The sequence below is a fragment of the Lontra canadensis genome, unplaced genomic scaffold (genome assembly GCF_010015895.1).
Source record: "Lontra canadensis isolate GAN:19392208 unplaced genomic scaffold, GSC_riverotter_1.0 scaffold41, whole genome shotgun sequence".
NCBI lineage: Eukaryota > Metazoa > Chordata > Mammalia > Carnivora > Mustelidae > Lontra > Lontra canadensis.
This window is the reverse complement of record NW_022631035.1, coordinates 12086017-12111873: the sequence shown is the minus strand read 5'-3', so window position 1 is coordinate 12111873 and position 25857 is coordinate 12086017. Positions and strand designations below refer to the sequence as shown.

Here is a 25857-nt window from a genome sequence, read left to right as displayed (position 1 = left end):
TTCCCGGCATTGGCATTCCTCCGTGACCGCTGCTGCACTTCCGGCCTTCTCCCCTTGTGCTTCCTTGAGCTTCCGGAACCTCAGCAGCCACGTGTCGAAGGCTGTCGAAGGCTCACTGGAGAGGAAAGGGAGAACCGGCTCTACGTGCTGGCCAGTCCTTGTTCTGGCTGGGATCATAGTTAGCTCCACCATATTGTGTTCTAAAAAAGAGAACTTGTGTAACTAAACTGAACTGTTGACAAAGAGATTTCATAGATGGGTTTTCTTGTTGTAGTGGATATCATCTAGGCCTGGAGCCACATGGCCACCCACTAATGACAAATTCTTCTCCTGCTCTTGACACTCTGATCACTTTTTGCTATTTGGGGGGGATGGGGCCATGCCTACTCAGACTGTACTGTGCATTTTCTGTGCTGACTTGTGCTTAATTTTTACTCTGACTCCAAAAGCTCAGAGCAGATTTACATATGTCCTTAGGTTTATCTTTTCTTTTTTTTTTTTTTTAAGTTTTTATTTGGATTCCGGATGAGTTGACATGTAGCCTGTTAGTTTCAGGTGTGCAATGTCGTGATCCAGCTGTTCTACACATTACTCAGTGCTCATAGTGATACGTATACTTGACTCCCCGAAAACTCCTTTTTTTTTTAATGTTTCACTCTTTATTTAAAAAAAAAAATTTTAATAACAAAAAATATTTTACAGAAATTTCCAGAAAGCCATACAAAATGGTCACAAGCTTTTTCTTGAAGGAAGGATTCTACATTTGACAGCAAAGTCACAATGTTATTAGTGAGGGCTGTGATGTTTGTTTAATGTTCCCATTTTGGTTCAAACAATCAAGCCTGACCAACTACAGCATCTAAATAAAGTTAGACATGGCTAGAGAGCATATTCGAAAGAACTGGTTAGCTCCTTTTAATCAGTGCAATTAGATCACCATAAAAAGGGGGAATGGAGCCCATAAATTTAAAGTAAAACTTCTCCCCCTCAAAAAAAAGTAATAAAGAAAAACACGCACACCCCTATAGCTAACCCTGAGCACTATCTTCATTCACAGGGCTTTACACTTAAATCAGGATGGGGAAAATGAATAAAAGCAGAGAAGAGCCACTGCTTTTAAAGGTTTCACAACAATCCAGATGGTACTTCTAGCCTCTGCTCATGCTTTACAACAGGGAATCAGGACAAGACATAGATTCGCTAAAGTGCATTTAATCACCAAAGGACTGAAGATGTCTGGGCTTATATTCTGTAATATTTCTAAGACTATGTCCATTAAATGCAAACCAAAAAGAAAGAAGTCTTGGCAGAACAGGACAAATGATGCACACTTGATGATCAGATCGATTTTAAATATTATTTATGGCATATAGCCTAGTCCATGCTCTAGCTGTTTCTATGCTTGGGCCTTGTTCTCCCACTGCTCTGCTGCATCATTTGCTAGTGGACCATCTAGATTGGAGCACTTAACAAAGCCCAGATCCATAGCAGACCTGTGCCGTGCTGGGGACCACTTACCTTTCAAAATATCTGAACGTACTCTTCCCAACTTATCTACATTAGGATGATAAATTTTGGTCGTGAAATGTACGTTAGGGGCTGCCTTTGGGTATTCTTCTGGTAGGAATAGTTCAAGCTTAAAAGTCCCTCCCTCAAAGGGGGAACCCTGGGGCCCAGTATTGACCACACAAAAATAATGGGTGTTAATCTCATCTGGTTCTGCTTTAATGCCAAGAACTGGTTCTGCCAGCAAGCACTGGGTTTCCTTGATAATCCTGCGGGACAGCCTGGCCATCTTGTCAGATCCCGAGGCAGCCTCTGGTCAGTGGCTCCCTCTTTAAAGGAAAGTACCCTTTGAACTATTACCCGCTACATATAAATGCTCAGGGTATTTGAACTGACCTTCATCTCACTTTTTAAAAAAGATGGCACATTTACAGTAGCTGATGCTTTTACTAGGCAGGGGTCTTCCTTACTACTCCACTCAAATTGAACCAGGAAGGACATGCCAGAACTGCCATCACATAGTCTTAAGGAAGAGATTAAAAAAAAAAAAAAAAATCTCAGGAAAATAAGAATATTAGAATGATTTTATTACTTTAGGCCACATAACTTACCCTGTGGGAGGGACCAGAAGACACGGCCAACACTGAGGTGTTGATGAATGCACTGATGGTGGGAGCCCTGATACTGCTGAGCAGCTCCGTGGTGGCCTCCTCCGTACGCTGGCACCAAGAGTAGGAGATGCTGCTGCGGAACTGGGCTGCCCACTTCCGGTAGTATGGTAGGGTTCCAAAATGGCAGACACCAGGTGTGGCACTCAAATGTTGTGGAAGGTAGAAGTGACTACTGTAATGGGCCCCAAGGCTAGGGAGTTAATCAAGGTGTTTTGCCTGCAGGGATCTTTGAGGAGAGTGAATAGAGCATGTTGTTGCGGGATAGGAGAGACGGAGACCAATGAGAGCACTCCTGGTACAACGTTGAGAAGGAGTCAAGACTGGGCAAGGGAACTTGAGACAATTCTCCACTTGCGTGGAAAATCACGGTCCTTCATTAAGTTTCTAGATCTAAGTTCAAAGTTCACAGACCCAGAGCCCATGTGTTTGAAGGGAGACCGTGTTCCTTGATAAGGGCTCTTAAAATACCAAGTAAAGGCCGTCCAATGTGGTACTGCACACAATGGAGAGAGCAGAAATTCTACCAAATTCTTATCTTCTGGCAGTGACTACTGTGAACCGGATAATTCAGTATAAATCAGTATAATTCCTGATATTTCTGAGACATAGATAAGTAGAAGGGAACGTAGATATAGAAACAAAAACGTTTTTTAAGAAATGAGACTATGCTGTGTTTCTTACTTTTATTAAAATGATTTTATGTGAAATTAGATGAAGTAAAGAAAAAGGAAAACAAGGAATTTCTGAAGTTTAGAAAAACGTTCCTTTGCCTGATGAGAGGTGGTTTCAGAGAACAATAAGAGATAAAGATTAAAAATACACTGAGGTTTGGGGCACGTAGGTGGCTTAGTTGGTTAAGTGACCGACTCTTGATTTCAGCTCAGGTTGTGATCGGAGGGTGGTGAGATCAAGTCTTACATTGGGTTCACACAGAGAGTGGAGCCTGCTTGGGATTCTCTCTCTCCCTTCCCCAACCCTCCACACCTCCACTTGTGTGTGTGTGTGTACTCTCTTTAAAAAAATGCATTGATGTTAGAATCATTTTGAATTTTATGGCTCAATTTTGAGAGCATTAGTTTACTCACTATAATAAAAAAATAAAATTAACGTGCTTAAACCTCTTCCACCCACTCCTTCCATTCTATTTTGTCAATTGTAGTGTTATTTTATACATTGTGGAGTGTTGTATCATTTGTATTCTCTTCTCTAACCATGATTATCATAATTACATGGAGTTAGTTTTTTATTTAAATCATTTATATGCTTACCACCAGGACTTTTAGTACAACTTCCCCATAGTGGATACCTTTATTTTGATTCATCTGTTGAATGCTGAGATTTCATCATTAAATCGTTTTTTCCAAGAAGAACATCATTGTTGTATTCACTGAATTTTTGCATGCTTGAGAATTGCTGTGTGTTTCCCTATTTTGGGCTGGGTGTAACACACTCTGGTGACCCACATTTCCCTAAAACTTTGTACGTGGTGTTCCACTGTGTTTTGGCACAAAACATTGCCCATAACACAGCTCCTCTAGTCTTCTCTTGGTTGCCTGAATTTCATCCTCAAGTTTTTGCTGTTGTTTTTTTTTTTTTAAGAATGGTTTGGGTTCAATAGTTTTGAATTTTGTTACAGTATTCTTGAGCTGTTATTTTCCTCAAGAACAGCTTTTGTTGGTATACAGTGGGCTATTTTGATATACACACTTAGCTCTTCATTATAGGGAAAATTTCTGATACATCTGTGTGTATATGGGTTTTCTTTTGCTGTTTCCTCACTACATCATCTTCTCTGTCTGTTTCATTATCTTGGATCCCTTGTCCCTGCCAGTGATTTTATTTTCAGCCATGTTTATTCAGTTGATTGCTGTTTCTAATTTAGAATTAACTTTGTGATCAGGTTATTTTTGGTTATTGGTTAATTCTGTTGTTTTATCTTCTCATCTTTGGGTTCTTCTTCCATTGCCCTCATGGTATTACTAAGGGTCCCTGTCAACTCCACTTGTTCCTGATTTTCAAGGTATATTTTCTCCCCTCAAGATGGTGGGCCTTCCTTCCTTTCTTCCTGCTTCCCCCACACCCTACCTCTTTAAAAAAAAAAAAGGTTTGTTTTTTTACTTGATGTAATATTTTTATAGCTGTCCAGACATTTTTCCTTTCATCTTACTTGAGCATTAAGTGAGCAGCACTGTCCAAATCGACTATTCATTTTGGTATAATATGTAAGAGTTCTCTCTGACTCCTTTTCTGCCCTTATTTTCAGCCTGTCTCTCTTCCTCTGAGTTGCAGTTTGAGCACTTTCTACAGCTTGAGATTAGGATAAGGACAAGGAGAAGAACCTGGTTGGGCCTGTGAGCAACTCTTGTTAGAGAAACCTGTATCTGCTAGGCCTTTTAACATTTTACTCATGTTCTCCCCAGGATTTGCTGTCTGTATTGGAGGGATTTTTTTTCTTTTTGAATGGGCGCTTTGAAGCCTATGCTTCATCAGAACCAGCCATAATTTTTCACTTTCTCAGTTTTATTCATCTCTTCCCAGCAGCCATTCGTCCTCCATGCAATTACCCTCCTCACCCTCTTCTTAGAAGATCTTCCTCAGCATTACTGCTGAGGGACAGAGTAGTGTGTCTCACCAGGTCAGAAACTTGCTTTCTTTCCTTGACTACCACCATTTGACATGGATGGCCAACGTGCTAGCCTTCTTTCCTTGGGTTGCTGCCAGTGAATGTTCTGTTTTTAACATTTGTTTTGTTCTTCTGACAACTTTTCAGCTGTCTTCACTTAGAAGTTCCAGTGTCAGGTGTGTTCACCATGAGGCATAAGTTGCCTTGGAAGCCATTTGTTCGCTTATTGCTAAAAGCATTCCAGCAGCAGCTGAGTGACTGTCAGGGTGTTGTGGGGAAGCTTCATGAATTAAGATTGACACCGTATTGCCTAGGTAGCCTTTACAACTCTCCGGACTCTTCAGTTTTCATACTACTGTTCACTTGGAATTAGAGCAGCTACCATTCAGTTGTAAGACACATCTATCCCCAGGCCTCTTTTTCTAATTCCTGTAGTTTTAATCCATTCTTCTAGCAAGGCTTGTAGAATGTAGATTTGTAATTTCATTATAGGTGAGGTTATTTTAGTTAGTATTTTTGTATCTAAAAATGTGTTGGACCCATTCTATCACTTGCATAATTTATGTTTCTGGTTTGGAATTTCTGACTTTGAGGTGTGTTATTGAGATGTATTGGTCTTCTGTGGGATATATACTGAGAATTAATGACTTATTCCATCTCCTTTGTCTTTTTCTTTATGAGATTATTAAAAGGTGCTCGGGCCACATTTGCTAGCACTGATTTCACTCTAAAACTGTTACCAAGGCTTAAAATATATATATTCCAGGACCCCCAGAGACTTGGCTATCTAGTGGTTCCATCTTGGTCTTTCTCAGAGCCTGACATGTACTTCTGCTTTTGGATACTTACATCAAGTCTCAGTTAGAACGAGGGCATCATCATCCGTTTGCAAAATGATTTAGTCTGTGATGGAAGGCTGCACTTTCAGGGATTTCAGAACTTCATAATATCACTCTTGAACTTCGTGTGTAGTGTGGGGGTAGCATAGTGGATAAAGTACTATCTCCTGTTTTGACCTACAAAAATAACAGTTTCAAACTAATAGTTTCTAGGCAATAAAACCATTTTCTCACCCAAACCCCAACCATCAAGCCATCAAGCTCAGCATTTCAGGGGACTACCAGATTGTACCAGATGCTCACCCTTGAGGGCTACTCACTTCACTCCCCCAGAAGACATGCCAGTCTGCTTTAATACATGCTGAAGGGATATACATAGCTAGTGTAGTTACCCCGCACAGAGCCCATTGCTTTTGGATCAGGGAACTTAGAGTTTTCCCTCCTGTATTACAGGGAGCTCTTTAGCTGGCCTTACTTAAGCAGGTTCCTTGGTGATGGTGCATCCTATTCTCACCGGTAGGAGATATCGCCTTAACACAGAGATCTCATTGACCACTGAGCATTCATCCTTGAGGATGCTGTATATTTCTACATTCTCCACATTTTCCATGATTTACAACCTCCTGATCACCACTGATTCCATTAGACATTATTGTTGGCCAACCAAAAGTATCTAGTAGTCCAGGATAAAGAACATACCCCACTTCATTGTTACCATTGAGATATGCCTATAAGTAAAGGACTGAACTGAGGGGCGCCTGGGGGGCTCAGTGGGTTAAGCATCTGCCTTCAGCTCGGGTCATGATCCCAGGGTCCTGGGATCAAGCCATCATTGGGCTTCCTGCTCAGCAGGCAGTCTGCTTCTCCTTTTCCACTGCCGCTGCTCATGCTCCCTCTCTCTCTCTCTCTCTCTCTCAAATAAATAAATAAAATTTTTTAAAAAATAAAAATAAATAAGTGACTGAACTGGAAAAGTAAAAAAAAAAAAAACTCTTTTAATGTTTACTTACATGGAAGGGGCTAGCGACTAGTACAATCTTGAATTTAAAAACAGATCCACTTTGCTGATGGCCTTTGTGGTTATGAATCTCATCATTAAGATGTTTCTAGACCATTAGGGTTTTTCTTCTAGACTTTACCATGTATTAGGACGAAACATGTCTGCCAGATGATGCTAAGAGTGAAGAATCTTAGGCAAAGACCAGAAAGGGCTTATAACATCTAGAATTTGACCAAGTAGTATGGATTCAAGCAGACAAACCTGAGCTATTTCACTTTAAAAGGCTCCAGCAACCCTGAGATTTATTCATTCATTACCTAGCATCACTGAGCAATGGGCCCTGACAAAATGACAAACTACTAATAATTTATGAACATCTATCTTTAGGCTCAAAATTCCCCTATCTCTATTTCATTTGTTCCTAATTTTTCAAAATGAATTAACTGAAATCTGAGCATGGAAAGGGTCATTGATCAGTCTACCAGAGCTCTTCAAATAACTCAGAGGAAGTTACTTTGGAAGTACATTATTTAGAGCCTAGAATGAGGCTGCACCATTACAAATGATCTCATAGCGACTTCCGGTCATGTGTTTTTTCTTGGGGGAAGAATTCTGTAATCCTTCTGCCTTGATTATGGGTCAACTGGTTATTTTTCCCTAGAGTATGTAAAGTATTTTGTTTTCTGTCAATTTTAAAATCACACCCATTCTCTCAATTTTTCTGAGGCTTTTAAGAATCAGATCTCAGTAGTGTTCTCTACCTCCATCTGTTTCTTTACAGTGTGTTACATACGTAAATGATTTTAACTAAAACTTATAAATTTATTATACTAATGCTTGGTAGTGTAACACTGAGTAGAAATAATAATGTGTCCAAGAACTAAAAATATTCTAACTCAATAATTCATAAACTCAGATGCCTGAAATGATGCAGTAATATCAATACAATTTTCAATTCTCTCTTTTGTTGGGATTAACATTGTACTTGTGTGAATCAGAGTAAAGCATGCACATTAATTTTAAATAAAGAAAACTTAAGTGCTTGGTATGTGAGGAGAAGATGTGTATATTATTTTTTTCTATATATTGCCAGCAGTAGAATAATTAGGAAGAAAGATCCCTAGATTTGAAATAGACACAAATTCACTAGGCTGTCTTTGTTCTCAGATGCAAAATAAATGTTTCTCTATTACTTCATACATTATTTTGTTCTGGTAAGTGTATGGAATGAAAAGTGGGTATCCTTTCCTTTCTTCTCCATAGTATAATACATTTATAAGTGGTCAGACATTTCCTGTTCATTTTCCGCTCTAAGAAAAATCACAATAAGGAAAAATGTCAAAACCCGTGTTTATAAGCACATTCAATTTGTGTTTTTGCAGTTAGAGGGTGAGGATATCAAATCTCAAAATAATTTCTGAAACTTAGTGTAGCATGCTCGCGTGGAGAAATGAATGCTATCGCTTTAAGATAAGGTAGTCTGATGATTCATTGCACGAAACAAGAAACAAGATCGATTTGGAGCAGGCTCCTACTGTTAGCTTTTTTGAAGATGGATTCTCACGCCGAAAATAACACAACATATTCTAGATAACGGCAGTTTTTTCCCCTGAAATCCACCAAAACTGAAGAAAAATCCAAGTGACTGTTCTTAGCAGCTGTGTGGCCTGGAGTTCACTGGGGAAGCTGGCTTCCTGCAGTCCCTATTCATCACCTGCTTCAAAGAGAGCCTGGCTGGCTATAGTTTGCAGGCCAGGTAGGGTGCCATTGTGCACAGTCTGGGAGGATTAGTATCAAAGCTGCGGCAACCAGGCCCTTGGTCTCGGGCTGCCATTCAGTCTAGCAGGGAGAGGCTAAGACTGGCCAAGGTCACAGTCTCCAGTGTGGAGTGGACTGGGAAAGGATCCTGAGAATAGAATGCTCTTTATGAAATCATGGCGCAAGCTTGCAGCACAGCAGGTGCCCTTCTGGAACACATAACATCTGTTTATGTTGGTCTACCGTAGCTGACAACGAGATAATAGAGCTTTGAAATTTATCATTTTATTTTTTTAAAAAGACAACTGTATATACAATAATCCAGATGCGTATTTAGCTTCGAGCTTTTATTTGAAAATCATAAAGAAAACGGACTGATTTAATTGCTGCTTTTACATGTATATATTGAAGCAAACAGCAAAGCGTACTGCCTATTAACCATTTATAACCATTGCTGATCAGTAATACCCGAACTCTTGGGTAGGAAATACCTAGCATTCAACATAATTTTTTTCAATGTTCAGGCATTTATGCCAACAGATTGCAGAACGATTTCCTGAATATGCCCAACTGTCTTGAATATTAGGTTTGGATAAAATCCCCCCCCCCCCCCCCCCCCCCCCCCCCCCCCCCCGATGAGAGTATTTCAAGGGTGAGGTAATAATGACGCAAAAATAAAATTTTCAACTTGGACAAATTAGAGAAAAATTAAGCTGTCCATGAGTTGTCATGACGACAAGGATGTTCTGTTGATGAACTGTCCTCCTCATTGTCCAATCAGATAGTGGAGCTGAAGCTGGAGCATGAACAGGAGAAGACGCACCTATCACAGCAGCATAGCGCAGAGAAGGATAGCCTAGTCCGAGACCATGAACGGGAAATTGAAAACCTGGAAAAACAGCTTCGCGCTGCCAATATGGAGCACGAAAATCAAATTCAAGAGTTCAAGAAACGAGATTCACAGGTAATTATCAATAATATTTGATAAAACGGGTATCTATTTTTAAAAAGTCATCAGCGTTTAGTGTTTTCTTCTTATTCTTGTTGGTGCACGCTGTTTGATCATTTGCAAAACTGACATATAAATGTGATTTTTTTTTTTGTTTTCTTCTCCCCACCCCCACCCCCGTTTTGAGGATGAATAAGGCTTTAACTACAGAAACCACAGGTAGCCAGATTAAAAATCCCATGGCGCGCTATAACTTGGCCCCTTTTTTATAATCTTGTCTCAGTTCCTTTCATGATGGATTTTTTTAAGGTATCTGCCCCTTACCCCTCCCCTCAGCCTCAGCAAATCCCTATGAAATATATCAGCCTCACTCCTTGCTTTTTGTTTTAATCTCTGTAGGTAATCAAGCAGCTGTTTTAATATTTGCTTTTCCTTCCTGGTGTTGCTTTTTTTTTTTTTTTTTCCATTAGACTCTATATTTGATTAGATCACTCAGATGGTAATTGATAAAAATGACTCCAGAGAAGGGCTATTTCCCATCAGGTCTGTGGCTTATTCCTACGTGCGCATGCACATGCCTCCTAGCCTCCATCTCTGTAGTCCCTGTTGGAAGCCATTTGGCAGAATAACCCCCAGCTGTGGTAGCATTTGACTCTTCAAACTTATGGATGAAATCTGCACTGTCAGCATGGAAAATTATCTTTATAAATTTCAGATGAAAAAAAAATCTTATTGGGTGTGTGCACCTTTGTGCTACAAATACGTTCTTTGGGGTATATGTAATCAAAGGCCTTTAGTGTATCCTCTTGAGATTGCTGTGAAATTTTATTAAAGAAAAATTGGGGAGCAATCGATAACCAAAAAAGATAATTTTATTTTCTAATAAAACCATATCATATACGAGGTCTAAATCCCTCTTTTCCCATTGAAATCTTAACCATATTATTCATACCACACATAAGCTTCTTCCTAGTTATCCTGTCTCCCAAATAATATAATTTTTAAACAGTGAAATAAGCCTTCTATTTGTGATGACATGTGTTTAAACGATTTTATGATCATCTAAACAATAATAATGCTACTGATTAAATAAGGTGTTTCTTTCTTGGGTGGAGGGCGGGAGGCGGTAAGGCAAAGGATAGGAGTAATTGGTTATTTTTCATTTGACCTTGAGTTGTCTTTCACCTTCGGAGAATGACTGGGGCACTATGAGTATACTCGGCACAGGTTTTTTTTGGTCAATAATATACATTTATAGGAAAACTATTTTCACTGTGTTTTTTGTGGGGGTTGCTAACTGAAAAGGTAGTCATTGTAGTAGCCATGGTACCAGCAGACTCAGGTGCTTCCTGCTAAATCAACGTGTATTGTATTTTTGCCACCAACCTCATTAGAGCCTTTATGAAACTACATGCTGATCTTCTGATAGTTAGCCTTATCATTTACTAAGAATATTTTCAAACTTCTATTCTCCTTCAAAGATGATGCTTAGCCTTACCATTGTCTTCTGTGATAGAATATTTGGGTTCTGAGTCTGTGTAGGTTCTGTTTGCATAGTAAAATCGAATACTTGATACAATAAAAGACATTAATTTATATAACTTCCTACTATTTTGATGCTGTTGTGGAAAGCCGACAGTAGCGGAGGCCAAATTTAGAGGAAATCTTTGTGATTTTTATATGCGTCGTATCTGCCATATATAGGGTGCGGTTCATCCAATAACAAAAGGGAAATTTTAGAATTATTACATATAATTAAGCCACAGGGAGAGTACAATAAGGTCCTTAATTGAATTTCTTCTAATTGAAGTAATCAGCATGAGGACCATATGACCTCTTGAAATGCTGTAGCGTAGGATTGTCTTTCTCCTATTTTGTGTCTTTCTTGGAACAATTGGAATTGCTGTCCTGTGAGTGCTAGTAAAGCAATGTAAACTAAAGCTAAATGCATTTTTGATCTGAATGAAAATGATTTTCTGTGTAAGCTAGACTTGGTTGTTTTTAGAGAATGTATTTTTTTAAAAATTTGCCAATAAGTTATATTTTAAAAAACCTTATCATGTATACCAAAATGCTAATTATTTGTATTTATTTTGGTTATTCATTGAGGATATTAATTCAAAGTTTCCTTCAGGTACGATCTCAATTTTCCAAATATATCTTTTCATGGTTACGATTTAGGTAATGTAATGTAGAATATCTTTGAAGTCCTGAATTCCATTCATGAATTTCAAGAAAACCAAGTGGACATATATTTTTTTTAAATAGAAGAATTTTTATTCAAATCATTGTTCTGTGGAGTGGTACATGTGTGATGGATCTTAAATACTGGATTGTATAATTTTTCAGTTTAGATCCAGAGAGATTTGATTTTTAGTTCACGTTCTGCTGCTCCCATTTAGCAATGGAGGCCATTTTGTAAAAAGGACTGTTGGAAATACTTAACCAAGAGAGGACCAGTGAAGTACCTATTTTGGATACTGTGGCTTTGCTTGCCACTCTTTCTTCCATCAAATTGTTGAATGCAGACAATATACTAAAAATCTACTTTTGGCTTCCTCCAAATATATAAGGTATTGTATACTGATAAGAAAACTATTATTATAAAGTATAGTTCCCTACCATAAGGTGAATCATATATCAAACAGGAACTCCCTTTTGGTGAATATGCTGTGTAATTATTACAGATTAGTTGTTATCCAGGTAATTTCTGTTTTATAGAGAAATTCTAAGATAGAGTAATGCAACTAAAGACAATTATTTCTCCCATTTTATTTGGTGCATTTAGCTAATTATTCTATGCATATATCTTTGTCATAACTTGATTTTCAATCAGGTAGGCTCTTTTATGTTGTGATCCTTATATTTGCTAAAATGCACATTAAATTTTACCAGCCTCATACAATATGGTCAGCCTTGTGTCTACTTAGGGTCATAATGTTTAAGAAGAAACACCCAAATCAGTAGATAATAAGACATATTAGAAAGTTACAACCTCATTGTCAGATATTTCTCATTTGCCAGATACCTCTTGTTGAAATTAATTTGGAGGATGATTTGATTGACTTACTCACGTTTTATAATACAAAGAAAATTTATCATTCTGTTATGACCGCCTTAGGAGAATTTCTTCTAACATGGTGGTTATGCATGTCATTTGGCTTTTGAATTGCAATGTAGTGAAAAACTTTTCTACAGTTTATTCCCTTGAATTACAGGAAAAACAGAACTTAGATTCTTCGACCTCTTAGTTGTCCTTTAAGGACCCTGAATCACTTGGAGATCGCTTGCTCTTTCATGTTTGTCGCCAGAGTGAATGGTGTATATGCACACAGTAGAGAACTTTTGTGGTCTGCCCCAGAGGTGGGATCACCATCATAGGACAGTTGTCTATGTCACCTCTTGAGGTACAGATACATGGAAGACTCAGGGTGGCCCCAGCAGCCTCTGTGATCCACCATCAGTATAATAAGGCAGATTAAAACAGCAGGCTTGGAGAAGGTTATCACAAAATCCAAAGCTACATCAAACTTAAAATTTGTATGTAGGAAATTGGGTCTTGCCTAACATTGGCATCTCGATGTCTTTCTTGATGTCCTAAACTGAGAATCATGATGTTCATATGGATGAATTTTGCATAATAAATGGACAGATCATCTTGATTTTGCCATATGGATTCACAGTGAGAAGCTCCCCTGCCGCTAATTCTAAAATGTAGCATTTTCAGAAATCCTCCTCTTTCTCTCTTCTAGTTAAAAAAATTTTCCAGAAAAGATATTTGTGGTAAGGCAGTTTTAATTTTTAAAATTATATCTCAGTCACATTACCTTATGTATTACTTTCTTTCTTTATTACTGAATTTGGTAATCCGGGCCCAAAATAAAAATGTCCATTTATAAACTGGTGTGCATCTGTGTGCAGCGGATTGAGTACTGGCTATCGTTCTTCAAAGATTATTTATGGAGGAATTTAGCAATATGTATGTTCTGAACATTTCTGCTAAACCTGTGCATGGTCTTTGGGCTTTTTTAGGGGAGCATTTTTCCACTGAAGACATTGAGTTTAATTTCTTTATGCGCCAACCACTTTCAAAAAGGATCTTAGGCAGCATTTTGTAATAAACACACACTTAAACAGGTTAAATATAACTGAAAATAATCATGAAGCAATAAATGATATTAACCCCACCAGAAAACCTATACTTTCAAAAAAAATGCCTTAGTTAAGTACAAGTTTTAGCTCTCAGCTCACCTAGAAGCCGCAGCAAAGAGGGAAACAGGATGGACCGTGTAATTCTAATTATCTATGAAAGAAATCGGATTACTTTATTTTTTTTCTAGTACTCAGTTCTGAGAGAAATAGATGATATAGGACTTAGTCTAGAGGACACTGACCAGCATAATTGACGAGGATCTCTGTATGTTAAGACACTGGAAATAAAATCTGGTGGGGCCATTTTGATTCTTTAAGTACTTTCACAAAATGTAATTAGCAGGTTTTATTTTAATGTGCCCAGATTTCATTTTAATTAATGGAGAATACAATCATTTCCATTATCAAAAAACACACCTGCTTCAGGAGATCCAATATTGTACATATTATGAATCAAATGAAAGCATATTTTAAGTCATGAGCCTAGCAAATTCTACTACTTCATTATATGGTTGATCCTGAAACCCTAACAAAATGTCTCGAAGAAGTACAAATTAGAAACATGGCTGAAATTAGAGCTGGTATAAGAGTTAACACCCTACTGTTAATTTCCAAGATTGCTACTCTCTCTTCTGATTCGCTTGTCCTCTGAATGTATATTATAGAAAACTATAAGAAATAAAAACAAGTGGTCATTTGGTCCAGGAGTATAGGATATTTGTATCCATAATAAAACAGTTTGGTTTCTACCTACATAACCAAACTGGTATTTCATCATCAATATTTATTCACTAATATCATTTACTTGGTTTTGAGGTAGTAAATATTTTTATTTCTTTGGGTTGAACTGGACTGATCACTTGGAAAAACCAAACTATGTAAATATTTTTCCCCCAACATCATGAGGCTGTTGCTCTTAATGTAACCCTGCTTTTTGGTCCCCTCTTGTCCCTGGTGACACACACAGTCACATCAGTGGTTGCCTGGTGTTCCAGCTGTGTACACACCACACTTGGATACTTACCCCCCCACACTGACTTATTTGTATTAGATGGAAAGAGGAATGGAATTAAGTGTGTTTTAAGTATTAAGTGGGTTTTTGCTGCAATGTACATAATGTTTAATGTCAGATATCAGAGTTGGTGGGAAGATGTTTTTAACAATTTACTTCATTACTCTGCAAAAAGAAAATAAGACTTTTTCAGTGGACTTTGTGGTAAAACCATGCATCACAATTTTCATTGTATTTTCCTTAGATGAAGTTTTATAGTATCTAAATGCTGCATTTAAGATAGGTCAAAAACTTAAGTGCATTCATTTAGAATATAAACAGAGGTTTTCTTAACTAAGCCATTTTTAAAAGCCTATGGGGAAATATAGCTTCTCTGACACCAAAAGCATAGGTTATACAGAATTTTCCAAATAGAGCCAAAGTTCTTCTCATCTTTTGACACAGATGTATCAATGCGAAAAGATCTCATTTGCTAGTATCCAATGGTGGTTTGTCTAATGGTATTACATATGAATTTAATAATTTGTTTTATTTATATATTATATGTACATTTCTGTGTATAAGAATATTGTTTCTTTGGGTGCTTAGTTAGGAGAAAAGATAGGAAGATGACCTTTCAAGTAACGTTTATATTTTTTGTAGATCACTAGCTTTCTTTTTCCATTATAGTTTAAAAATTCTGTAGTTATTTTCATCTTATAAGCACAAAAATAGCATATATGCCTATAATTAAACTATTATAAACAATTCAGCTTGGTCCTCGTTGTGGAGAAATTATATGAAGTTGAAAAAACAAAAACAGGCTGAGACAAGGAAATCGATTTCTCTAAGAATGATCCATTTGTAGAAGTGTTATACAGTGTATCTTTAGTCCTGTGCATATTTTTTAAGTGTGGCAGTTACCATGGAAACCACATTCCATGGCATGTGGGTCCACTTCTAGATAAGAATATTCCTTTTAAAGACAAACCTTCCAAATCATACCATGAAGTATTCCCTTTGAATTAACACCTCCATGCCAATTGAATGCTTACTTTAAAAATCTGTCTTTTGTTCTCATTACACATAATAGATTTCTTAGAAATACTCAAGTTGTCCTTCAAGAGGTAATAATTAAATGCTGGAGATATTTAAAATAGGGGTACAATGTGATGACTCTGCAGTGGTGAAAACCGGGGAGCTGGCCAGGGAGCACAAGTCTGTGGGTCCAGGATGTCGTGCTGGGCACGCACCTTGTGGTCATGTCGGGTGTCTAAGCATCATGCTGTAATGTGCCAGATTGAGTAAAGAGATGACCACATCCAATTATTTTCAGTTCACAGATAAAGAACTTCTGGTTCAAGGACATTATCTTGCCCAAGGTCACAGAACGAGCAAACCAGGGCTTCTTAATCTTAATTCAGTGCTCGTTTTCTATCTCACAGCCTCTTTCAAGAGAGATTTTAGATTTTTGGAGAGACTTGGGCTTAGCAAAAAAGGCACAGGGTTATATGAGAATCTTTGCTTAGCAGGAGAGAGAGGGAGACACTGATACTCTTTGTTCCCCATGCTGAGATTCTCGTCGCAATTTGCATTTCTTTCAGTGATTCGCCATACTTGACGTTGCTGCAAAGTCATAATTGAACCATGCTGCGTGAGTTCCAGTTGTAGTAAGCAGTGCATCCTAGAACGACGCTGAATTTTTATGCTTGTTTGTGTTTAACAGCAGCAGCAGTGACAAATATTTATTGCACGCTTCCCGTGTGCCAGGCTCTCTGCTAGGTCTCTCACACTGCTTCCTCTTGTTCCACCCTTCCAACCCTTGCTAAGGATTAAAGTTCCCATAGGGAAAGTCTGTTTTGACCTTCTTACCTGTGTGGTGAAACAAATGTATCTTATTCCGTTTTATCGATGAGAAAAGTTTCAGAAAGCATTGGTAAAATGCCCAAGGCTACATAACTAGTAGTCAGTGTAGTTAGGACTCATGGTAATGTCTTCTGCCCTCATGTACCTGCTTACGTATGAGCTTGTTGTCTCTGAGTTTATTTATTTATTTGGCAATAAATTCCATTGTATTTTCGATTTTGGATTGTTAATACATTGCTAGGTTTAAAATATTGATACCCATAACTCAGACTATGTAAATCCAAATCAAGATTTAACCAGTAGTTTCAAACTTTCTCCAAAGCCACAAGCCATGGCTGTATCTATTCTGAGACCAATTAAACTCTGAAGAGATGCAATTCTTAATATTTTATTTGGAAAAGAATTCCTTCCCACAAATTTCAGAATTTGTAGAATGGAAAAATGAATATGATTTTGAGATGGGTTTACTTTTGACTTTTACATTATTGCTGAAATAAAAAGGTATGTCTAGAATAAGAATCCGGGAAGCTCTTAAGTCAATGGACCTACCCAGTCTCTATAAAAATCATTTGAGATTTGCATTTAGTACTGGTGAGATATGGTTTGTTGTGAATGGTTTATTATAGGTGAATGAATATCTGTTCCATTCACACAGTAATTTGGAATATTACATATGATCCTTTCATTTTATGGAATGAATTTTAAATCTCAAAGACTTCAATGTTAGCATTTTTTCCCCTAAAGGAACCCATATAATGATCATTATTGGATGACAGCACCTAGCCAAAACCTTCCAGAGATGAGGTCAAGGCAGTTTGGTAAGCTCAAACTGGAGACTTTCTCGATAGAAATACAAGGAATAACTAGAAAATGTGTTTCCTTTAGAATCCTCAAAAACAACTTACACTGATGCAGTTTTTGTTTCAATCTAGACTTATTGTGGTCAAAATGAGAAGTTTTCAGATGAATTTTTTTTTTCTTTACTTAAAATACCCCAGAGATGAATTGTTATCCCACATACTGAATGTCATTCCCACTGACATAAGGAAAAATGCCTTCAGTTATTTTTAGCATAGTGCTCTTGTCCTTTTCACCTCTGCCTCAATGAAATTACTAAGACTCTTGGCAGAAATTATCTTTGAGGAAATAGTGGATGAATAACTCTTCTTTCTTGATGTCTTGGAAAAGTCATTTTTGGATTTCTGACTCCGTTCTCTCAGAGACATCCTTGATGTCTTTATTTAGATATTTGAGGTAATTTTTTGTGACAGGGAGGTTGGAGCCAAAGTGCATGAAATGATCGGCAAAATGATGATATCATCAGATGTTCAAAGAGCTGGCAAATTGAAGCTTATTAAACTGTCATTTTGTCTTCCATTCAGGACTAATTGGAATCATGCCTAGTTGCATGATAGGAAAGATATTTAACACCTGAGAATTTCTCAGGAGAAAAATGATAGGAATTGATGTCAGGGAGACCTTAAACTCATGTTTGAGGAGGAAAGCAAAGGAACTACCTGAAAATAATAGTCTATTTTCAAACTACTTTAATATTTGTTTGGAGAAAATGTTTAGATAATAAAAATTGGCCTAATGGAGACCAAAAACATTGAAATTGGTGGGTTAATGTGAGACTTGAGGTAATGTTTTTCAGTTGAAACGAATATTAAAGTTCGGTGAAACCCATTTTTCTTCGCTTGTTTTACATCGTTACCTGACAATTATTTTAAATTGTTACCTGACCTATCAAATATTTGGGGGCATTTGTGTACTGGGAGGTTGGAGAATGATCACAAGGAATCAGGAAGAAACAGTACATAATTAGACTTGGAGGGTTTGAAAAAGTGTGTTATTTCCCCGGTTCGTTTTGATTTGTTTTCCTTAGGTACGAGGTCAAGGCCTAAAAGCATTAGCAATATTTGAAAATGAGTTAATGGCATCCTCAGAGAATGAAGTTTGCTGAAGTATGTGGCCTGGATCTGGAGTCTCTTCCTTTGTTAGTTGGCGGAGGGGGTGGGGGCAGTCACAAGGCAGCATTAGTCTTGCAGTGTGTGTGTCTCTGTGTGTGTACACATGCACACACGTGAGTATGCGTGTGTGCATGTCTCTCACTGATATCATCACTCTGTGGTACAGAGGAGCTTTCAGTGAACATGAAACCAACAGTCCAGCCAGGCCTAGCATCTTAAAACAAGGGAATTTTCCAGTGGAAGGACTTGAAAGTTACAGGCCTTTAAAAAGGTTAAAATTAAACTGGTGATTCATTCATCTTAAGTTTGCTCCTTAAGTCAGTATTTATTAATGAAACAAACCCCAGATCCCTGGGGTCAAGTGGGACCTTATTTATTTTGTTATTTGCAAAGATGTCATTTAATGTACAGAATGCATGTGTTCACCAAATGTTTCCTGAAAAGCTAATTTTTTGTAATGTAAATGTTATCCTCACTTGTTGGGCTAGTTTCAGAGTAGCTCCAGATAAAGTGGTGTTGGCATGTGCAGCAAAAGCGGAGTGTGAGGTTTGAAAACGTTTGTTCTTCAGTTACTCAAAAATGATGCCAAAGCTGTCGTTAGACAAAAGCCTTGAGTTCAAGAGGTACAGTGTGTTGCCAGCCCCCATTAAAGTCAATCCTGACTGTGCGTACGCTGGTTCAGACTTGGGGAAACATGGACATGCACTCTTGTGCTTTACCTCTCTGGTCATTTCTAGTGACTTACAGTAAACATCATGATCTGTTACTATAACGCTGGTGTTTCTCAGAATAAGTCATTCAACTCAGAAACAAGAATAGTGGATTAAGTCTTCTCTGAAAATCATAATTATTGTTAACTCTTAGGATTGCTTTTTGAAGTCTTATTGTTCCATATAGATGTTGACAAAATGGAACTCTGTCACTTCAACACTTTTATAATTGTGACTCTTTGGATAATCTATAAATCAAATTTATTTCCATATACATTTTCCTATCTGTAAAAATAGGGCAGAATTCTGTATATGGAATTTCCTTATGACAGAGACTTTATTGCCTATGATTCATTAATGCAGTAAAGATTCCTTGTGTGCTATTCTGTACCAGGTCCTGAGGCTCGGTGTTTTAGAAGGCGATTTTCCCATCAGGGTACACGTGAATGTTGTCCCAGGCTTGCACAGGGCATGGACTGTCTGACCCCACAAGAGTTCCTGCTCTGGGAACAGCAAAGAACAAGAGACACCAGTCCTCTGCTCTAAAGGAACTCACACTTGAGTAAAGGAACACGCACAAAAAGCCCTGAAGTAACAAGGGAGAAGATCACATAGCAATAACTAGCAGATGGAAAATTAACATGGAGAAGTTAAGTCACAGGCAAGTGACTGAGTGACCGTGTGAGCCATCAGAGAAGACCTCTCCAGGGAAGAGCTGTGTAAGCTAAGAAAGATCTGAGGGATGAGAAGCCATCAGGCTGTGGGAACAGCCTGTACAGAGACCCGGGAGGAGAATGAACTGGTACATTCAGGAAATAAAAAAGGAGGTCTTATGGCATGAGCTTAGGAGGTTCAGGGAAGGACAGGAGAAGAACTGAGAGTCCATTGGAGATATGACTAGAAGACAATTAGAGGATTGTTAGCAGTCAGGTGACACGATCTGCTTCATGTGGCCATCGTGTACAGCTGGGAAGTGTGTGACATATGTATTTGAGCTAATAGAACTTTCTGATGGGCTAGGTATGGGGAGTGAGGGAAAGAGGAAGCTTGACGGTTTTGGTCTGAGCAGCTCGATAGATGGTGGTGTCAAATATGAGCATGGTTTTGGGGAAAAAAAGCAAAAGCAAGAGTCTCTTGTCACCAAGCTGAGTCTGAGCCACATGTTTTGCTTCCAAATGGAGATGGGTCAGATGGGAATTTGGATATGCAGGTCAATATTCCAGATAAGGGAATGTGGACATCATTGACCAATAGATAATTAAAGCATGGGCCTGGAAGCAATTTACCAATTTCTTATCAAATATGAAGACAAAAATGCTGGTTCCTGGACAGTCTCTACCACTTACTGGCCCTTTAAACCTGAGTGACCCACTTCATATCTCTGATCATTATTTTCACATCTGGAATATACATTCACTCATTTAGCATCATCTGTTGAGATTTTCCTGTGTGCCAGGCACTATACTAGACCTTGGGATGTTAAAAAAGGAACGATCCCTGCGCTCTAGCTTATAGTCTCTGGGGAAACAGGCATTGCATATCTGTCGTAAAAGGAGGGTAATAATAATGGTTCATACCAATGGATAGGAGCAAAGAATGTCTTCTTTTAACATAGAGAAAAGATGCATCTTATCACACATCAAAGTCTGCATGGAATAGGAGACAGAGTAATACCCCTGGTCAGACGGACGTGCTGCTCTGGCCCACGAGTCCCCTTGAAGGCATCTCTTTGCCGATGACCCCACCTGATATTTTCTTCACCATTCAGTGGAGTACAGAGAAATTAATATTCTCCCAGCCCCTTTCATACTGTTTGGAAACTGTCTTCATGCCTGCCTTGTCCACCATGTGTAAAGAACTGGTAATAACGTTGGCATGGAAATGGACAGTTTTATTCTGTGTCCTCTTCTAGCAGGCCCACCTTTATATATTATATCATATATATAATATATATACATATATATATATACACATATATATATATGTATATATATTATATATATATATAGCGAGGTAGAAGAAAGTGATAATGGTTCCCTGATCCCAAGTGAAGACGATGTGTCTGTCATGTGGTCTGGGGGCATAGGGTCTGAGGAGGTGATCAGAAAAGGTTGCATTAGAGGAGGTATCATACGCATTGCATTTCAAAAATGAGTAGAAATTCGCTGTGCAAATGAGCCTAGGAAAAGCATTTTAAACAGGAGTAGCGTGATCAATCCCTGGAAAAGGCTTTATACCATGCTGAGAAGTCTCAGCAGGATGCTCTTGAGCACTGTCTCTAGTTTGGGGTTTCTACTCTCTGTCTCTGCTGTCATTCCTGTGTCTTCCATTTGTTTGTCTCCTTGTTCTACTTGTAACACTTATTACTCCTTCTGATAATCATTTAGAACCGCGTTCTCCCAAATAGGGTTTATTAGGATGCAGGAAGAAAAAAGACAGAATTTCTATTTACATATACTTATATTTCATCTTTTTAAAAATACCCATTTTGTGTGAATTTTTGTAATGTACATAATGTATTAGTACAGTGGTGTCACAGATTTATATATGTATACACACTGGGTTGCATGGCCCAGTTTTTTATGATAGAGATGTCCAATAAAAAAGTTTAGAGATCATAACCATCAACAATCAGAAGTCACTGAAGAGTTAGAAGCAGAGGATTAGGAAGTGGAAGGCAGTGAGACTGGAGGCTGGTTAGGATTTATCTCCAAGAGAGATGATGAGGGACTTAGCTAGGGAACAGTTGATGTGGCAGTGAGGGAGAGAGGGGAGACCCAGGGATGGGGCTTGCTGTGCCATGGGACAGTTAGGTGTAGATGTCATGTGGGCAAGTGGCAATACAGGACCAGAGTTTAAAATAGAGGTCTCCTGTGGGCATAGAGTTGGGGGTCACCAGGATGGATGGTAGTGGGTACCATCAGGGAAGATGAGATCTCCTAAGGAGGCAGAGTAGAATGAGAATGGATGACACCCATTGCCTAAGGAAGATGGAGGAAATGGAGCAGGACAAGAAGACGGAGAAAGTGGGTTAAAAACGATAGGAAGGGGGGCACCTGGGTGGCTCAGTGGGTTAAATCCTCTGCCTTCGGCTCAGGTCATGATCCCAGGGTCCTGGGATCGAGCCCCACATCGGGCTCTCTGCTCATTGGGGAGTCTGCTTCCCCCTCTCTCTCTGCCTGTCTCTCTGCCTACTTGTGATCTCTGTCTGTCAAATAAATAAATAAAATCTTAAAAAAAAAATGATAGGAAGGGACACAAGAGACCAGTGGTATTTCAGGAGCCAGGAAAAATCATAATACCTAACTCCTGGATTATTTGTGAGAATTCAAAATGGGCAAATATTCTTGAATAAGAGTTTATTTATTATAAATAAATATCAGCTTATTTCCATTTGTGAACTGCGGCCACATGAGAGAAATAGAAACTAATGCACCAAATGGACAGCAGTCTCTGAGGTCAGACTCTGCAGTCCTGTTGGCTTGGAGGGAAGCCGTAGGGAACCCATTTCAGAGATGGGAAACATGAGACCTAGGAGAATGAAGCACCTCAGTGGGGGGATAGTGGCAGAGTCAGGCATGGTTTACAGGCAACCCTAAACCAGGCTTCCTCAGCAATGGGGTGGGGTGGGGGTTTGGGGCACAGCTCTGCTCCCAGCTCTGGGCCTGTGTGCCCTCTGCTGCTCCTGGGAGCGGTGAGCTTTCGGGTCCATAGAGAGCCTTTGCAGCTTGGGTACAGAGAGAGTTTCCACAGCTCTCCTGCGGAAGCAGGGATCACCCAAGGAGACACAAATGATCAAATTTTGCCTGGGCCTACGGAAAAACCAAGAGTTAGAGGATCTGAGATGGGAGGGAGAACATATCTAGCATCAGCTGACAGGAGATAAGGAGATCACAGGCTTCTCTGAAGCTCTCCTAAAATGCCCAGATTGTCAGATCGAGTCACTCGGGTGTGAAAAACCTCCTGCCCGAAATAGTCTACCACTGTGCCTGGGGTCTCTCAGTTCCATTGCTTGAAACTCTCTTGGTATTGTCTGGGTTGGCGAACATTCCCTCTCTTGCTTGCCCTTTTCTTTACTGAATGCATTTGCCTTGACTAGGTAGCCCATGTGTGCATTTAAAATTTCAAAACAGATAAATCCATACAGTAAAATGAATTTTCAAATAGGTAATTCAGGAACACTTTAAAATTTATGTGAATAAAGGTATATGGTAAAAAGAACGAATGATCTCTTTTAAGATGGAAATACATATATGATTTCTTCATTTGTCTCTGTTCATTCTTCTTTCATTGAATGTCTTTGTGTACCAGTCACTATGCTTGGAGAAGGTAACACAAAAACAAGACAAAGCTCCTCCTTCCTTGGAGGAGTTCAGTCTGGCCAGGAAGTTTGGCAAGTACACATCGCATTGCAAATGAGATAATTGCTGTTATCTGGTTATCTGCCCTGCATCCCAGGTCGGGGAAGTCTTGACAGAAGGAAAGTTCGGAATGACATTGAGGTGGAGAGGACAAGAACTGTCAAAGCCACCATATTGTGAAATTGTTTCTCATTAAATTGCTCTCGTCAAGCTGAAATCCATTACAGCGAAGAAATGGGAGTTTTGATGGATGAAAGAGTGTGGAAGGAGGAAGAAGATGCATAGGGTGCTTGGAGTCAGAAGACTGGGACATCTGGAGATGGGGGAGGGGAGAAAATGACTCAGGAAGTGCAAGCCAGGAGGTAGGAAGATGCTGAGTCGAGCTTCACCGGCTTTGAAGTTGTGCGTGGGGTTAGCAGTGCCCAAACTAAGGCCACCTTGAGACAAAAAAGAGGAAACAGCCCTTTCTTTAGGGAAATAAGCCCCCGGGATGCTCCTGTCCTCATAGAAAGCCTGGGGGCAAATGAGGCTACAGATGAGCTCCTCTAGAACAAGGCTGTAGGCCTCCTGCCTAGGAGAGATCTGCTCTTTCTGGGTTGGGGAGTTCCTCCTCCTCCTGTCTACTTCCCAGGTCTGTGGCTTGATCCTGTTTGAGCACTTTATTCCCTCTCCCTGCTACCCCATCAGCTGAGCTGCCTCCTGCGATGTGCTTGCAGGACCCGGCTAACGCTTAGCTGTCACAAGCGAACAGGTGTATGCGCAAGGGTTTGACCAGTCGTGGCCCGGTCAGATTCCAGCATAAGGAAGAGGCAGTACCCACGAGCTACTGGAGCATTGGGGAGTTTCAACATCCACTTTCAAAAGAATGGCCATTTTCATTAAAATGGGATTCTGTTGTATAAACATTTTTTTAACAAGAAATGGCCTAGTGTTCATTGTTCTTTGTATCGTTTGTTTTGAGAGGGGAATCAAGCATCATGTTATTATGCACTAGACACTTTCACGAGCTTTCTGGAAGGATGTAGGTATTACCTCAGGTTTTCCGGAAGGGAAGGCAGACCCAGGCTGTGCAGCTCTGAAGAGCCGGGGCTCGGACTTGAACCCAAATCTGCCTGACTTCAAAGCCTGGGAACTTCCTCTCCCCTGCACCTCCATCAGGATGGAAATTAAAGGCATACCCATCGGTGGGAAAGCCTTTTCTTGCTGCTGCTCACTAGCGACTTGTGGTTAACATTCATGAATACGGTGAGGGCAGTTTTACAGAACAAATCAAATCGGCGTGTCAGGACTCTTTAGAAGAGCAAATAGTTCAGGGAGACTCCGAGTCCCTCCCCTGAATCTCCGCAGAACGTCCCCCAGCATTTTACACGCAGTGTTGAGGCTCCTTCTGTTTGCGTAGTCCTTAGTGCCACACTGGCGTGCTGGCTGCAAATCTTCCCCGCCCGTTCCCCGCCCGGTTCCCCCCAACCCCAGCAGCTCCTTCCCTTCTGAAACCTTGTGGCAGCCCATGGTTGTTGCGATCGAGCTCAGCCATGTTTCTAAACGTTAATTTGGTTTGACATGACTTGGTGCACAAATTAATTATTCAGGCACCTCCTGCTCCCCGTGCACGAAAAGAATGAAATTGTAGTGAATCACATTGTACCGACCACATGTGAATTGTAATGTTACCAGCGATCAGACTATTAGAGAACAAAAACTGGCAACATATAGTAGCTCTGAATTCGGCCAGTCCCACAACATTAGCATAAACATGCGAGGCAATCAGAGCAGTTTTGAACTTCCTAGGAAAGTGTCCCCATTCTTATCTACTTCTAAAAGAATGTGGAATAAACTATTCATTTAACCAAGTCTAAAAATATGTCTGCTATGCAGTTATAATCATGTGTCATTAATCAGAAAATACTGCAGAAACTCTGACAAATTAAAAACACAAGGATGTGTCTGCAGGGTTTGCAGCCATTAAAAAGCTGCTTCACCTCTCAGGCGAGCTCTTTTATGGCAACTTCTTGCTCAGTGTACTGACATCTTCAAAGGCTCTGACATCTGTCGGCCTTTGAACTACCATTAAAAAATATTATCCCATTTCCATTCTTTTATGCCCATTTTTTTAATTATAGCCCTTCTTTCAAGTTGGGAACATGGTTGGTTTAAACGATGCTGTCCTTTCGTTTTCAGCCACCCAGCTGCGGTTTGAATAAATTGATGTAGAATCAAAGGCGGGACTTTAAAGGAAAAAGGTTTGATGGACTTGGACTCCGAACCAGATGAGGTTTTATGATGAAAAGGGGTTTAATCCCAGCACAGGCAATGCTTCTATCAGTCGAGCAGTACAAAGCAATTCATATATATAGGTTCACGCGAAATGATCTATTTTTTTTTAACAGCACAGATCTCTTCAGGACTTGCAAATGTGGCATTAGCTAATATTCAGAGAGCTGATTTCCTTTCATCCACCAGA

At 39.4% G+C, this 25857-nt stretch overlaps 2 protein-coding genes across 3 annotated transcripts in view; one reads left to right on the top strand and one right to left on the bottom strand.

Annotated features, from left to right (window-relative positions):
- Positions 1-25857, top strand: part of CEP112 (centrosomal protein 112) — a 406944-nt gene that overhangs the window by 197353 nt on the left and 183734 nt on the right. For both annotated transcript variants that reach the window (XM_032870788.1, XM_032870789.1), the window contains one exon: positions 9179-9361. In XM_032870788.1, coding sequence (XP_032726679.1) covers positions 9179-9361 — 183 coding nt within the window. The remainder of the gene's footprint in view (positions 1-9178; positions 9362-25857) is intronic.
- LOC116875372 (ubiquitin-conjugating enzyme E2 N-like) lies at positions 1397-1795 on the bottom strand. The gene has a single exon (XM_032870792.1). It carries the CDS (start codon positions 1793-1795, stop codon positions 1397-1399), a length of 399 nt encoding a protein of 132 aa, XP_032726683.1.